General features: G+C 55.1%; 1 protein-coding gene across 1 annotated transcript; it reads right to left on the reverse strand.

Annotated features, from left to right (window-relative positions):
- Window positions 1-3,092: 3,092 nt before the first annotated feature.
- On the reverse strand, window positions 3,093-8,504 carry trmt112 (tRNA methyltransferase activator subunit 11-2). Its single transcript, XM_060823568.1, has 4 exons — window positions 8,394-8,504; window positions 5,891-5,992; window positions 4,530-4,622; window positions 3,093-3,585 (listed from the first exon to the last, which is right to left on the reverse strand). Exons 1-4 carry the CDS (start codon window positions 8,466-8,468, stop codon window positions 3,484-3,486), a joined length of 372 nt encoding a protein of 123 aa, XP_060679551.1. The 5' UTR covers window positions 8,469-8,504; the 3' UTR covers window positions 3,093-3,483.
- Window positions 8,505-12,065: the final 3,561 nt, after the last annotated feature.

Consider the following 12,065-nt stretch of genomic DNA (forward strand, 5'->3'; position numbering starts at 1 on the left):
TTCCTGACCTCTCCGCCCCCACCCCACTCCGGCCTATCACCCTCACCTTGACCTCCTTCCACCTATCGCATCTCCATCGCCCCTTCCCCCAAGTCCCTCCTCCCTACCTTTTATCTTAGCCTGCTGGGCACCCTCTCCTCATTCCTGATGAAGGGCTTGTGCCCAAAACGTCGAATCTCCTGTTCCTTGGATGCTGCTGGACCTGCTGCGCTTTTCCAGCAACACATTTTCAGCTCTGATACTCCAGCATCTGCAGACCTCACTTTCTCCTTGCATTCTGTGCGTTGACCCAGTATGCCAGCTGCCTCCTTGGACTGACACAGTGGTGCCAGGGAGCTGGGTTCGATTCCACCCTCAGGCGGCCGTCTAGGCGGTGTTTGTCCATTCTCCCCTCCCCGGTCTGCGTGGGTTTCCTTTGGAATGCCCCAAGGCAACCCAGACTCTATCCACACCAGAGGTCCCTGGGATACCACAAACACAGCCCCCTCCCTGACCATGGGACACCACGGAGAGGGGGAAGTGACAAAGCAGACTCCAGGCCGTGCTCAGTTCATCCGTGGGAGGCCAGGTTAGGGGCTTTGGCGGGCACAGAGACCAGCACAGGCCGGGAATCAAAAATGGGCCAGCAGGGCGGTGTTGGGCCGAATGGAGTTGAGCCTGGAAAAATGAGAGCTAATGCGTTAAGATGGGAGGGGGTTAACTGCACCAAGCAATTCCAATCTGCCTGGTAGGAGCCTGGAACGTACAGGAGGTTGGGGCGAGGGGGGGGGCCTCAGTGTGAATATGCACAGAACCCCTGAAGGAAGCAGAGCAGGTCAGTCAGGTGGTTAACGGGCTTGTACAGAATCCTTACAGCGTGGGAGCAGGTCACTCGGCCCATCAGCTCCACACCCACCCTCTGAAGAGCACCCCACCCAGCTACCCTATCCCTGTAACCATGCATTTCCCACGGCCAACCCACCCTAACCTGCACATCCCTGGGCACTATGGGACAATTTAGCATGGCCAATCCTCCCTAACCTGCACATCCCTGGGCACTATGGGACAATTTAGCACGGCCAACCCACCCTAACCTGCACATCCCTGGGCACTATGGGACAATTTAGCATGGCCAATCCTCCCTAACCTGCACATCCCTGGGCACTATGGGACAATTTAGCACGGCCAATCCACCCTAACCTGCACATCCCTGGGCACTATGGGGCAATTTAGCACGGCCAATCCACCCTAACCTGCACATCCCTGGGCACTATGGGACAATTTAGCACGGCCAACCCACCCTAACCTGCACATCCCTGGGCACTATGGGACAATTTAGCACGGCCAATCCACCCTAACCTGCACATCCCTGGGCACTATGGGACAATTTAGCACGGCCAATCCACCCTAACCTGCACATCCCTGGGCACTATGGGACAATTTAGCACGGCCAATCCACCCTAACCTGCACATCCCTGGGCACTATGGGACAATTTAGCACGGCCAATCCACCCTAACCTGCACGTCTTTGGAGGAAACAGGAGCAACTGGAGGAAACCGCACGCAGACACAGGGAGAACGTGCAAACTCCACACAGACAGTCGCCCGAGGGTAGGATCGAACCCGGGTCCCTGGGAGGCGGCAGTGCTAACCACTGAGCCACCGTGCCACCCCAAGATACTTGCCTTTATTGGGTCTACTGGAACTGTGTAAAACTCAGGCCAGGTTACATCTGGAGCACTGTGTGCCGTTCTGGTCACCACGTTATAGGGCTTAGTGTGATTTCACGAGAGAGGGTGCAGAGGAGATTTACCAGGGTCTGGGTTATGGAGAAGGATGATATAGGCAGGTGGCTGTTCACCTTACAGCCCTGCAGGTCAACAGGGAACCTAAGAGAGGTGAAGATGCTGATGGAGAGGCGTAGATAACGTGGGTAGGACAGCACTACTTCTATTAGTACAGGAGGCAACAACCACGGAGCAGAAACGTATCTAAGGTTACAAAGGGATCTTGATCAATTGGGTCAAAGGGCTGAGGAGGGGCAGATGGAGTTTAATTTGGATAAATATGAGATTAAGAAACAAGGGTTGGATTTATACAATTAAAAGTAGCGCTGTGTGTAGTGCTGTAGAACAGAGAGACCTATGGGTTAACGGGCTTGTACAGAATCCTTACAGTGTGGGAGCAGGTCACTCGGCCCATCAGCTCCACACCCACCCTCTGAAGAGCACCCCACCCAGCAAACCAATCCCTGTAACCATGCATTTCCCACGGCCAACTTCTTTGAAGTTTGTGACACAGGTAGACAAGGAGGTTAAGAAGGCGTTTAGCACGTTTGCCCTCAGTGCTCAGACCTTCGAGTACAGGGAGTTGGGACGTCGATGTTCTACAGAACGTCGGTGAGGAATCTTCAGGAATACTGGGTCCAGTTCTAGTTGCGCAGTTATAGGGAGGACGTTATTGAGCTGGAGAGGGTTCAGAAGAGCTTTACCAGGGCGTTGCTGGGAGGGAGGGTTTGGGTTATAAGGAGAGGCTGGGACTAGTGAGTTTTGAGAAGATTTGTAGCTCAGGTTGGGGGTCCTGGATGGAGGTTTGCTCACTGAGTTGGAAGGTGCGTTTTCAGACGTTTCGTCACCCTGCCAGGTAACCATCACTGAGCCTCCGGATGAAGCACTAGTGGCACGGCCCACTTTCTATGGATGTGTTTAGGTTTCCTTGGGTTGGTGATGTCATTTCCTGTGGTGATGTCATTTCCTGTTCCTTTTCTCAGAGGGTAGTAGATGGGATCAAAATCAATGTGGCTGTTGATAGAGTTCCAGTTGGAATGCCATGCTCCTAGGAATTCTCGTGCATGTCTGTTTGGCTTGTCCTAGGATGGAGGTGTTGTCCCAGTAAAAGCTGCAGCTGGTCTGTTAATGACCAACTTATGAATCCTTTTAGGGCAAGTGTGGGAAAGTGGGGAGTGGTGCGAGGGCTGATGGAGAGCTGTGATGCCTTCCAGAGATGAACAGCACTGACAGACAGTGACAGAGAGAGGGAGACACAGGTGAGGTAAACACACCCTCTGTCTGGAGGAGACAACTCTTCTCAAATTAACAGAGTGAGTCAGGGGAATCTTTAAAAAAAAACACATTTATTTTAAATAACAAATCCGGCGCCCCACTGTGACAAGTGTAGGTTGTGAATGGCAGGAAGAGCGAGGCCCCTGTGCTCAGACACCACTATGGTGACAGAGCTCCACCGGAGGAAGATTCCCCAAACAGTTCCAGCCCCAGCATTCCGGACAGGAATCCCCTGAGCTCCCTGACCACCTCCCCCGGGCCATCACCGGGCGGGGGAGGGGGAGGAGATGGAAATGCAGTCGAAGCTGCACGAGCTAAAATACAAAAGCAAAGGCTGCTGACTGCCTGGGACGGTCCAACGCTGATAGGTTACGGACAGTCCGATCCGGAGACAGGGGGCAAACAGGGTGGCACAGAGACAGGCCGGGAGATCCCGGAACACCTACACCTCGTCTTCGTTCAGAAGCATGTTGGGAATTCCCTTCGAGATGGGAAATTCCCGGCCAGATTCCGGACACTTCAGCACTCCTTCCACCACCTCGACCTGTGGATCACAGCAGGGCACCGCTCAGTCTGGCTTTCACACCACCCCCAAGCATCTCATTGGTCACTGGGACAGAGGTGGGAACTGACCTCCCCGCTCTCGTTCCGAGACACGGATTTCAAAGGAGCAGCCAGTGACTCCCTGCTCAGAGTGAGACAGAATATTGTCACCCACAGTCCCCCCCACACCCCACTGTGCAAGGAATCAGACAGGGGGAGGGCACAGCTACACTGCCCCACCCTCCCCCCCCACCCATATCAAACACTCCCAGGACAGGGACAGCATGGGGTTAGATACAGAGTAAAGCTCCCTCTACACTGTCCCCAGGACAGGTACAGCACGGGGTTAGATACAGAGTAAAGCTCCCTCTACACTGTCCCCCCATCAAACACTCCCAGGGACAGGGACAGCACGGGGTTAGATACAGAGTAAAGCTCCCTCTACACTGTCCCCCCCATCAAACACTCCCAGGGACAGGGACAGCACGGGGTTAGATACAGAGTAAAGCTCCCTCTACACTGTCCCCAGTGAAGCCTGTGCTGGTGTTGTCCCTGTCTCTGATCCAGGAGGTTATGGGAGCGATTCCCAGGGCTAGAGGATAGGGAGCCGCGGGGGGCTGATGATTGGACGCAGCGCTGAGAGAGAGCTGGACGGTCCGAGGGGCTGCGGGAGGTTCCGGGACTCCAGCTGAGGGAGTCAGTCGTGCTTTCCCACCCCGATCACTAGCTGACAGGAACAGAGTCGGGGAGGGTCCCAGGTCCCAGGAGGGTCTCTCAGTTAGAGACCCCCACAAACCCCCCAGGATTTGGGGGCAGCAGGGAGTGGGGCATCAGCCCGAGAGACAGAGAGTGCACTCATCTGGCCCGCAATCCAGTGGTGGAGGGAGGAGGAGCGAGGAGGCCGAGAGATCCGGGTGGAGCAGCCAGAGTTATACTAGCGCCTACCTCCAGCAGGACATGGTGCACCTTCTGCAGGAACTCCTCGTTGCTCTGTGGATCCGGGGGCAACTCTTTGGGAAGGTCGTTCCTGTGTCCAATCTGAGGGAACAGAGAGAGACTAAACGGTAAACTCTGGAGAAGCAGGGGGAGGCCATTGGGCCCGCTCAGACCCATCCTAGCCCATTGCCCGCACCTCCATCCTCATACCTGCTCCCACCCCCCACAGCAAGGGGGTTGTGGAGGAATTAGGAGAAATATTTTCACTTGGAGGTTGGGGAACCCTGGAATTCCCTATCACTGAAAACATTCAGGAAAAAAAACATATTTTTGACTGGGTGGAATTGGGAGCACAGTGTCGGGATAGAGGATTGGCCGTGAACCATAGAATACCAACAGTGTGGAAGCAGGCCGATCAGCCCATCAAGTCTAAACTGACCCTCTGGAGAGCCTCCCGCCCAGCCACCAACCTTGTTCTTGTAATACCGTATTCCCCACGGCCAATCCATCCTAACCTGCTCATCCCTGGGCACTATGGGACAATTTAGCACGGCCAATCCACCCTAACCTGCACATCCCTGGGCACTATGGGACAGTTTAGCACGGCCAATCCACCCTAACCTGCACATCCCTGGGCACTATGGGACAATTTAGCACGGCCAATCCACCCTAACCTGCACATCCCTGGGCACTATGGGACAATTTAGCACGGCCAATCCACCCTAACCTGCACATCCCTGGGCACTATGGGTAATTTGCCGTGGCTGTTTTCCCTGGAGCGTCGGAGGCTGAGGGGTGACCTTATAGAGGTTTATAAAATCATGAGAGGCATGGATAGGGTGAATAAACGAAGTCTTTTCCCTGGGGTGAAGTTGTCCAAAACTAGAGGGCATAGGTTTAGGGTGAGAGGGGAAAGATTTAAAAGGGATCTAAGGGGCAACATTTTCACGCAGAGGGTGGTACGTGTATGGAATGAGCTGCCATAGGAAGTGGTGGAGGCTGGTACAATGACAACATTTAAGAGGCATCTGGATGGGTATATGAATAGGAAGGGTTTGGAGGGATATGGGCCGGGTGCTGGCAGGTGGGACTAGATTAATTTAGGATATCTGGTTGGCGTGAACAGGTCAGGCTTGAAAGGTCTGTTTCCGTGCTGTATGTCTCTATGACTCTCCTTGGCCGAGGTGTTCGAGACTGAGAGGGGTCGGGACAGATCGTGGACAGGGAGAAAGGCCTCTTGCTCTCGGTGGGACGGGGGAGGGGGTGGGGGGGTCGGATGACTGAGAAACAGAGTGGAAATCCTCTGTATGTAAACAGTTGCATGTCACGGCGAAGTTATCGGAAGTGTGCGCCAGGTGACGACACTTTACACTCTCTGCAGCATCGACCAGCACGCCCCACTCCATCTTCGGAATCATTCGGGAGATGAAATCCTGGTTGAAGTCCACCGTGTTGATTTTCACTTCGGAGGCCTTGAGGAGGGAGCGAGACAAGCGAAATTACAGACTGGTTTACAGACACAGGGAACCCCTTCAAGCACAAGAGACCATAACTCACCCACCCGCCACCCTCCAGGTCTAATCCTAACATAGTGCCTTTGGGACAGGAAAGAAACGATCCCCAAAACATTTCACTAGGATGACTATCCAAACAAAGTCCACTCCAGCCACAAGGGACGCAGACACACACACACACACACACAGCCCCAGGGTATAATTAACCCTCCTAGGCAGAGGGGGCATTGAAAATCTTTCACCCACTTCCCCCAACTCTCCCCAGGATGTAATTCATCATCAAGGGGTGTTGAGTTGCTCCCTCTGGCCCAGGGTGTAATTCACCCTCCCTACTACAGAGGAGGGGGGGAAAACAGAGACCCACCCTTGGCCTCAGAATGTAATTCACCCTCCCAGCCACAGAGGGGCACCGAGACTGTCCCCTGTCCCAGGGTGCAAATCACCCTCCCAGCCACAGGGGGCAGTGAGACCCTCCCCTGTCCCAGGGTGCAAATCACCCTCCCAGCCACAGGGGGCACCGAGACTCTCCCCTGTCCCAGGGTGCAAATCACCCTCCCAGCCACAGGGGGGCAGTGAGACCCTCCCCTGTCCCTGGGTGCAAATCACCCTCCCAGCCACAGGGGGGCAGTGAGACCCTCCCCTGTCCCTGGGTGCAAATCACCCTCCCAGCCACAGGGGGGCACCGAGACCCATCCAGTGTCCCAGGGTGTAATTTAACCCCCCAGCCACAGGGGGCAGTGAGACCCTCCCCTGTCCCAGGGTGTAATTTAACCCCCCAGCCACAGGGGGCACTGACTCTCTCCCATGTCACAGGACATAATTCACCCTCCCAGCCACAAGGGGGTGCTGAAACCCACTCACTGTCCCAGCATGCAATTCACCCTCCCAGCCACAAGGGGGTGCTGAAACCCACTCACTGTCCCAGCATGCAATTCACCCTCCCAGCTGCAGGGGTCGGAGAGCTGACCCTCCAACTGTCCCAGGGTGTAATTGACCCTCCCAGCCGCAGGGGGCGGAGAGCTGCACCTCCCACTGTCCCGGGGTGTAATTGACCCTCCCAGCCGCAGGGGGCGGAGAGCTGCACCTCCCACTGTCCCGGGGTGTAATTGACCCTCCCAGCCGCAGGGGGCGGAGAGCTGCACCTCCCACTGTCCCGGGGTGTAATTGACCCTCCCAGCCGCAGGGGGCGGAGAGCTGACCCTCCCACTGTCCCGGGGTGTAACTGACCCTCCCAGCCGCAGGGGGCGGAGTGCTGCACCTCCCACTGTCCCGGGGTGTAATTGACCCTCCCAGCCGCAGGGGGCGGAGAGCTGCACCTCCCACTGTCCCGGGGTGTAATTGACCCTCCCAGCCGCAGGGGACGGAGTGCTGACCCTCCCACTGTCCCGGGGTGTAACTGACCCTCCCAGCCGCAGGGGGCGGAGTGCTGCACCTCCCACTGTCCCGGGGTGTAATTGACCCTCCCAGCCACAGTGGGGCAGAGAGCTGACCCTCCCACTGTCCCGGGGTGTAATTGACCCTCCCAGCCGCAGGGGGCGGAGAGCTGACCCTCCCACTGTCCCGGGGTGTAATTGACCCTCCCAGCCGCAGGGGGCGGAGAGCTGACCCTCCCACTGTCCCGGGGTGTAACTGACCCTCCCAGCCACAGGGGGGCAGAGAGCTGACCCTCCCACTGTCCCTGGGTGTAATTGACCCTCCCAGCCGCAGGGGGCGGAGAGCTGACCCTCCCACTGTCCCAGGGTGTAATTGACCCTCCCAGCCGCAGGGGGCGGAGAGCTGACCCTCCCACTGTCCCTGGGTGTAATTGACCCTCCCAGCCGCAGGGGGCGGAGTGCTGCACCTCCCACTGTCCCGGGGTGTAATTGACCCTCCCAGCCGCAGGGGGCGGAGAGCTGACCCTCCCACTGTCCCAGGGTGTAATTGACCCTCCCAGCCGCAGGGGGCGGAGAGCTGACCCTCCCACTGTCCCTGGGTGTAATTGACCCTCCCAGCCGCAGGGGGCGGAGAGCTGACCCTCCCACTGTCCCTGGGTGTAATTGACCCTCCCAGCCGCAGGGGGCGGAGAGCTGACCCTCCCACTGTCCCTGGGTGTAATTGACCCTCCCAGCCGCAGGGGGCGGAGAGCTGACCCTCCCACTGTCCCTGGGTGTAATTGACCCTCCCAGCCGCAGGGGGCGGAGAGCTGACCCTCCCACTGTCCCTGGGTGTAATTGACCCTCCCAGCCACAGGGGGCGGAGCGCTGCACCCTCCAAAGCCATTTAGCGTTACCATGGCGCCCGGCTCCAGCCGCCCCCGACCTCAGGCCGCCCTCCCGGTGGCCCCGGCCGTCTCCCCGGTACCGGGAGTACCCTCACTCACCGTCAGCAGCAGCGGGAAGCCGCGGGTAACCCCGCGGACATGAGAGCTCAGCAGGTTGTGGGTCAGTAGCTTCATGGCGGCTCCTCGCCGGAAGTGGTCCCGCACTCAGACCCTTCCCCCTCAACAACACCAGCCCACCAGAAAGGTTCCCACCCCTCACAAGCACAGTGCACCAATTAAAACCTTCCCCCTGCCTTCTTTAGGATTGATCACCTCACCATTCTTAAATCCTTTTTTAAAAACACCTCAGATTATAACAGGATCTGGACCAGATGGGCCAATGGGCTGAGAAGTGGCAGATGGAGTTTAATTCAGATAAATGCAAGGTGCTCCATTTTGGGAAAGTGAATCTTAGCAGGACTTATACACTTAATGGTAAGGTCCTAGGGAGTGTTGCTGAACAAAGAGACCTTGGAGTGCAGGTTCATAGCTCCTTGAAAGTGGAGTCGCAGGTAGATAGGATAGTGAAGAAGGCGTTTGGTATGCTTTCCTTTATTGGTCAGAGTATCGAGTACAGGAGTTGGGAGGTCATGTTGCGGCTGTACAGGACATTGGTCAGGCCACTGTTGGAATATTGTGTGCAATTCTGGTCTCCTTCCTATCGGAAAGATGTTGTGAAACTTGAAAGGGTTCAGAAAAGATTTACAAGGATGTTGCCAGGGTTGGAGGGTTTGAGCTACAGGGAGAGGCTGAACAGGCTGGGGCTGTTTTCCCTGGAGCGTCGGAGGCTGAGGGGTGATCTTATAGAGGTTTATAAAATTATGAGGGGCATGGATAGGATAAATAGACAAAGTCTTTTCCCTGGGGTTGGGGAGTCCAGAACTACAGGGCATAGGTTTAGGGTGAGAGGAGAAAGATATAAAATAGACCTAAGGGGCAACTTTTTCACACAGAGGGTGGTACGTGTATGGAATGAGCTGCCAGAGGAAGTGGTGGAGGCTGGTACGACTTTAGCATTTAAGAGGTGTCTGGATGGGGATATGAATAGGAAGGGTGGGACTAGATTGGGTTAGGATATCTGGTCAGCATGAACAAGTTGGACAAAAGGGACAAAAAGGTACATGCTGTCCAACTCTAGGACTTTAAAAACGCTTTGTTGAACCATTTGGTCCTGTCATAAACTTCGTACAATCCCCACAGGATGGAAGCAGGCCATATGGCCCATTGAGTCCACACCAACCCTCTGAATCGCATTCCACCCACACCCACCGCATCCCTGTATCTCTACATTTCCCAAGGCCAATCCACCCTAACCTCCACATCCCTGGGGACTATGGGACAATTTAGCACGGCCAATCCACCCTAACCTCCACATCCCTGGGCACTATGGGACAATTTAGCACGGCCAATCCACCCTAACCTGCACATCCCTGGGCACTATGGGACAAGTTAGCACGGCCAATCCACCCTAACCTGCACATCCCTGGGCACTATGGGACAATTTAGCACGGCCAATTCACCCTAACCTGCACATCCCTGGGCACTATGGGACAATTTAGCACGGCCAATCCACCCTAACCTGCACTTCCCTGGGCACTATGGGACAATTTAGCACGGCCAATCCACCCTAACCTGTACATCCCTGGGCACTATGGGACAATTTAGCACGGCCAATCCACCCGAACCTGCACATCCCTGGGCACTATGGGACAATTTAGCACGGCCAATCCACCCTAACCTGCACATCCCTGGGCACTATGGGACAGTTTAGCACGGCCAATTCACCCTAACCTGCACATCCCTGGGCACTATGGGACAGTTTAGCACGGCCAATCCACCCTAACCTGCACATCCCTGGGCACTATGGGACAATTTAGCACGGCCAATCCACCCTAACCTGCACATCCCTGGACACTATGGGACAATTTAGCCAATCCACCCTAACCTGCACATCTTTGGACTGTGGAGGGAACTGGAGCACCCCTACAGACACAGGGAGAATGTGCAAACTGCACAGACAATCACCCGAGGCTGGAATTGAACTCGCGTCCCTGATTCCGTGAGGCAGCAGTGCTAGCCACTGAGCCACTGTGCCACCCCTAACCTGCAGGTTTTGGCAATTTGCGATTAGCTAGTTGAGACTTACTGGCAAAGCGCCAGTGGGCTGCATGGCCGACGTATTGCGGTTTATGGAATCTGCCTTTTATTGAACAAAGTTTGTTTAATTATTGCCCCATGCTGCCTTTCAATCTGTTTTTCTGGACCTAACATGATCAAGCACAGAGCTGGGGAATATTTCAATTCGCTGATACCCAGTACCGTTTGAGGCAGGGCTGGGAAGTTGCCTGAAATAACATCAACAGAGTTGGTAACCTGTTAGCCTTTATTTTCCCATGCCTAGGACTTGAGACTGGTGCGGCTTTCTCAGAGTGTACAGAACCTCGGTCACTCCTGTTTTGATTTTGATTTTATTAAACAATACACAGTTTACAAAACAGTCAACATTAGCATGGGCCGCCCGGACCAACCAACCCAACCACCCCGCGGCTCAACACTTCAACTCCCCCTCCCACTCCACCAAGGACATGCAGGTCCTTGGACTCCTCCATCGCCAGACCATAGCAACACGACGGCTGGAGGAAGAGCGCCTCATCTTCCGCCTAGGAACCCTCCAACCACAAGGGATGAACTCAGATTTCTCCAGTTTCCTCATTTCCCCTCCCCCCACCTTGTCTCAGTCAAATCCCTCGAACTCAGCACCACCTTCCTAACCTGCAATCTTCTTCCTGACCTCTCCGCCCCCACCCCACTCCGGCCTATCACCCTCACCTTGACCTCCTTCCACCTATCACATCTCCATCGCCCCTCCCCCAAGTTCCTCCTCCCTACCTTTTATCTTAGCCTGCTGGACACACTTTCCTCATTCCTGATGAAGGGTTTATGCCCGAAACGTCGCATCTCCTGCTCCTTGGATGCTGCCTGACCTGCTGCGCTTTTCCAGCAACACATTTTCAGCTCTGATCTCCAGCATCTGCAGACCTCACTTTCTCCTCCAGTTAACATGAGCAGCCGTACACAGAGAAAGAGCAATTTTACGAGAGGAGGATCTGCAAAACCAGGGCCCCAGATCCTACAGTTTAACCAATTTTCAGGGAAATAAGGACAACCCTCAAATCCTACTTTCAATCATCGCAAAACTGTAACAAATACAGATAAGACAGTCCAATTACATAAAAACCGTGCATAAAATACAGACCCCCCCCAGCAAGCTACTCCAGGTTATCTCTGGTAGCCAAGGCTCCCTGATTCTACCAGGTTATCAGCCCCAATCTGGGAACTCTCACTCAGTGAAGCCCACCTGGTGGAGCTCATTCCAATCACTACATCCCTCCCCTTCTAAGTCCAGGGGACGTTTTAAAAACTCATTCACAGGATGTCGCTGTATAAAGGGCACTGCTCCCATCCCAGAGGACAGTTAAGAGTCAACCCCGACTGCTGTGGGTCTGGAGTCACATGTAGGCCCAGACCATATAAAGACAGCAGTTTCCTTCCCTGAAGGACATTAGTGAAGCAGATGGCTTTTTCCAGTATGGGATTCCTGGTCATCCCAGAATTTTGATTGCCAGACATTTATTGAACTCAAATTCCACAATATGCCGTGGCAGGATTCCAACCCTGATCCCCAGAATATTACGTGGTTCTCTGGGTTAAGTCTCTAGCGATAATATCACT

The sequence above is a fragment of the Hemiscyllium ocellatum genome, unplaced genomic scaffold (assembly GCF_020745735.1).
Source record: "Hemiscyllium ocellatum isolate sHemOce1 unplaced genomic scaffold, sHemOce1.pat.X.cur. scaffold_902_pat_ctg1, whole genome shotgun sequence".
NCBI lineage: Eukaryota > Metazoa > Chordata > Chondrichthyes > Orectolobiformes > Hemiscylliidae > Hemiscyllium > Hemiscyllium ocellatum.

Excerpts from the sequence above, each read along its gene's own strand:
- trmt112 (XM_060823568.1), bottom strand. The coding sequence starts at position 8,468 with ATGAAGCTACTGACCCACAACCTGCTGAGCTCTCATGTCCGCGGGGTT. Across the intron at positions 5,993-8,393 it reads GCTTCCCGCTGCTGCTGACG|GCCTCCGAAGTGAAAATCAA; the intron begins GTGAGTGAGGGT and ends TCCCTCCTCAAG. Across the intron at positions 4,623-5,890 it reads TGGTCGATGCTGCAGAGAGT|ATTGGACACAGGAACGACCT; the intron begins GTAAAGTGTCGT and ends CTGTTCCCTCAG.